General features: G+C 43.9%; 1 protein-coding gene across 1 annotated transcript in view; it reads right to left on the bottom strand.

Moving 5' to 3' along the window:
* The window catches only part of LOC120552559 (aspartyl/asparaginyl beta-hydroxylase-like), a 34,761-nt gene that overhangs the window by 24,808 nt on the left and 7,453 nt on the right, over positions 1-2,500 (bottom strand). Inside the window, exons 6-7 of the mRNA XM_039790718.1 lie at positions 1,289-1,324; positions 837-881 (exon numbers count right to left, since the gene is read on the bottom strand). Of these exons, the coding sequence (XP_039646652.1) occupies positions 837-881; positions 1,289-1,324 (81 nt within the window). The remainder of the gene's footprint in view (positions 1-836; positions 882-1,288; positions 1,325-2,500) is intronic.

Raw genomic sequence — 2,500 nt, 5'->3', positions numbered from 1 at the left:
GCAGAGAAATCAGACCAATCACAACAGCTGGTCAGTCTGACATCATACTGCCTGAGCTCATTACTATTCATGAGCTCGCCCAGTTGGGCTGGGTAAAGGATTCTGACAGCCAGGCTCTCATTGGTTAGCTGTTAGCCAATCAGATTCAAACAGCTTAGCTTGTTGAATATTAATGAGAACTGGCAGAAATCGAGCTGAGTCTTCCTGCAGGCTTTCTACACCACACTAGAATGGCTTGAAACAAGTTAACCAAGGCATTTTTTACACAAAAAATGTTACAGAGTCCATGGTAGAACTTCAGACATTACCACAAAGTCATGAAATGCGTGTGGCAGGGCACCTTTAATAAATGGATAACACTGTCATTGTAGCCAAAGTATGTCTGAGTTGATTTGCAAAGCTTAGATGCCAGTGAACTAGCATGTTGCTACTCCCAACAGTAGGCTGCTTTTATACACCGACTATGGACACACAGGACCAGTTGACCAATCAGCAGAAGCATAAATCAGCCTTTAACCTTTTGTTTGATGCAGTCTGTTTGTTATCGTGTCCAATCGGTCTAAAGTCTCACTCTGAAGTCTAAAAAAAGGAAGTCGTTTTGATATCTCACAAAAGAGGCATGAGAGAATTGGTTAAAGAATAGGTTGCTTTCTCTGCCCCGGGATATTTCAAGAACTTACGATCTTCAATTCAATAAAAAAAAACTGAGCGAGAAACTGGACCGACAGATGTTCTGATTTAAGAAGTGCGTTTAAGAAAAGCAGCTTTTACTAGATATCCTCAAACGTTATCTCAAAGGCGGCGACGACGACCCATATTTAAGACTCTGACTGTACCTGCTTCCTGTGTGAATTTGGAGCTTGTCAAGTCTCGTCTCGACTCTGCGACAGAACAAACAGAAGAAGAAAAAACAATATCAAGGCTAATAATGATCCAGATTAGTGTCATTATCACACACGACACACTTCAAAACGCGTATTATCAGAGCAAAGGCAGATAGCAGCGATAACGCTGCATAACGTTGACATGCAGAGCTGTAAAACTACTTGTATCTCATTTTTATGACTCCTTAAGAGCTTTCACTTGGCTGGAAAAAGTTTGATCGTATCTCTAAACTGTCGTTCTTCTCATCAAACTATCAGCAAGAAAACAAATGAGCGCATTTCATAAATGTCGAAACACCAAATAACAGATAAACTACATATCTAAAAACTCCACTGACTTGAACTAAGCCACATTTAACTAAACCAATCAACAGAGTTAGATGTCATTACTGTGTCGGACTCACCTCCGCTCTCCTCTGGCGGCCGCTCCTCCACCAGAACTGCAACAGGAAACACTCTTTACTTACTTAAAATACTTAAAAGTGCTCATATTATGCTCAATTTACAGGTTCATATTTGTATTTTGAGGTTGTACCAGAATAGCTTTACATGGTTTAATTTTTTTTTAAAAACACCATATTTTTGTTGTACTGCACATTGATGCAGCTCCTCTTTTCACCCTGTGTGTTGAGCTCTCTGTTTTAGCTACAGAGGGAGGCATCTCAACTTCTGTTCCATCTTTGTTGGGAGTCGCACATGCTCAGTAGCTAGGTAAGGACTACTAGCCAGTCAGAAGCAGAGTATGAGGGCGTGCCCTGACAGTAGCTAGGTAAGGACTACTAGCCAGTCAGAAGCAGAGTATGAGGGCGTGCCCTGACAGTAGCTAGGTAAGGACTACTAGCCAGTCAGAAGCAGAGTATGAGGGCGTGCCATGACAGTACCTAGGTAAGGACTACTAGCCAGTCAGAAGCAGAGTATGAGGGCGTGCCGACAGTAGCTAGGTAAGGACTACTAGCCAGTCAGAAGCAGAGTGTGAGGGCGTGCCCTGACAGTAGCTAGGTAAGGACTACTAGCCAGTCAGAAGCAGAGTATGAGGGCGTGCCCTGACAGTACCTAGGTAAGGACTACTAGCCAGTCAGAAGCAGAGTATGAGGGCGTGCCCTGACAGTAGCTAGGTAAGGACTACTAGCCAGTCAGAAGCAGAGTATGAGGGCGTGCCATGACAGTACCTAGGTAAGGACTACTAGCCAGTCAGAAGCAGAGTATGAGGGCGTGCCCTGACAGTAGCTAGGTAAGGACTACTTAGCCAGGTAGAAGCAGAGTATGAGGGCGTGCCCTGAAAGTAGCTAGGTAAGGACTACTAGCCAGTCAGAAGCAGAGTATGAGGGCGTGCCCTGACAGTACCTAGGTAAGGACTACTAGCCAGTCAGAAGCAGAGTATGAGGGCGTGCCCTGACAGTACCTAGGTAAGGACTACTAGCCAGTCAGAAGCAGAGTATGAGGGCGTGCCCTGACAGTACCTAGGTAAGGACTACTAGCCAGAAAAAGAAGTAGAATTACCAGTACTTTACATGAGTACTTTCTTCTCATGCAACCTATTAATTCTACTCCACTACATCTCAGAGTGAAATACTTTACTTTTTACTCCACTACATTAATCTGACAGCTTTAGTTAC

This window comes from Perca fluviatilis, chromosome 22, assembly GCF_010015445.1.
Source record: "Perca fluviatilis chromosome 22, GENO_Pfluv_1.0, whole genome shotgun sequence".
Classification (NCBI taxonomy): Eukaryota; Metazoa; Chordata; class Actinopteri; order Perciformes; family Percidae; genus Perca; species Perca fluviatilis.
This window is presented reverse-complemented; position numbering and strand designations above follow the sequence as displayed.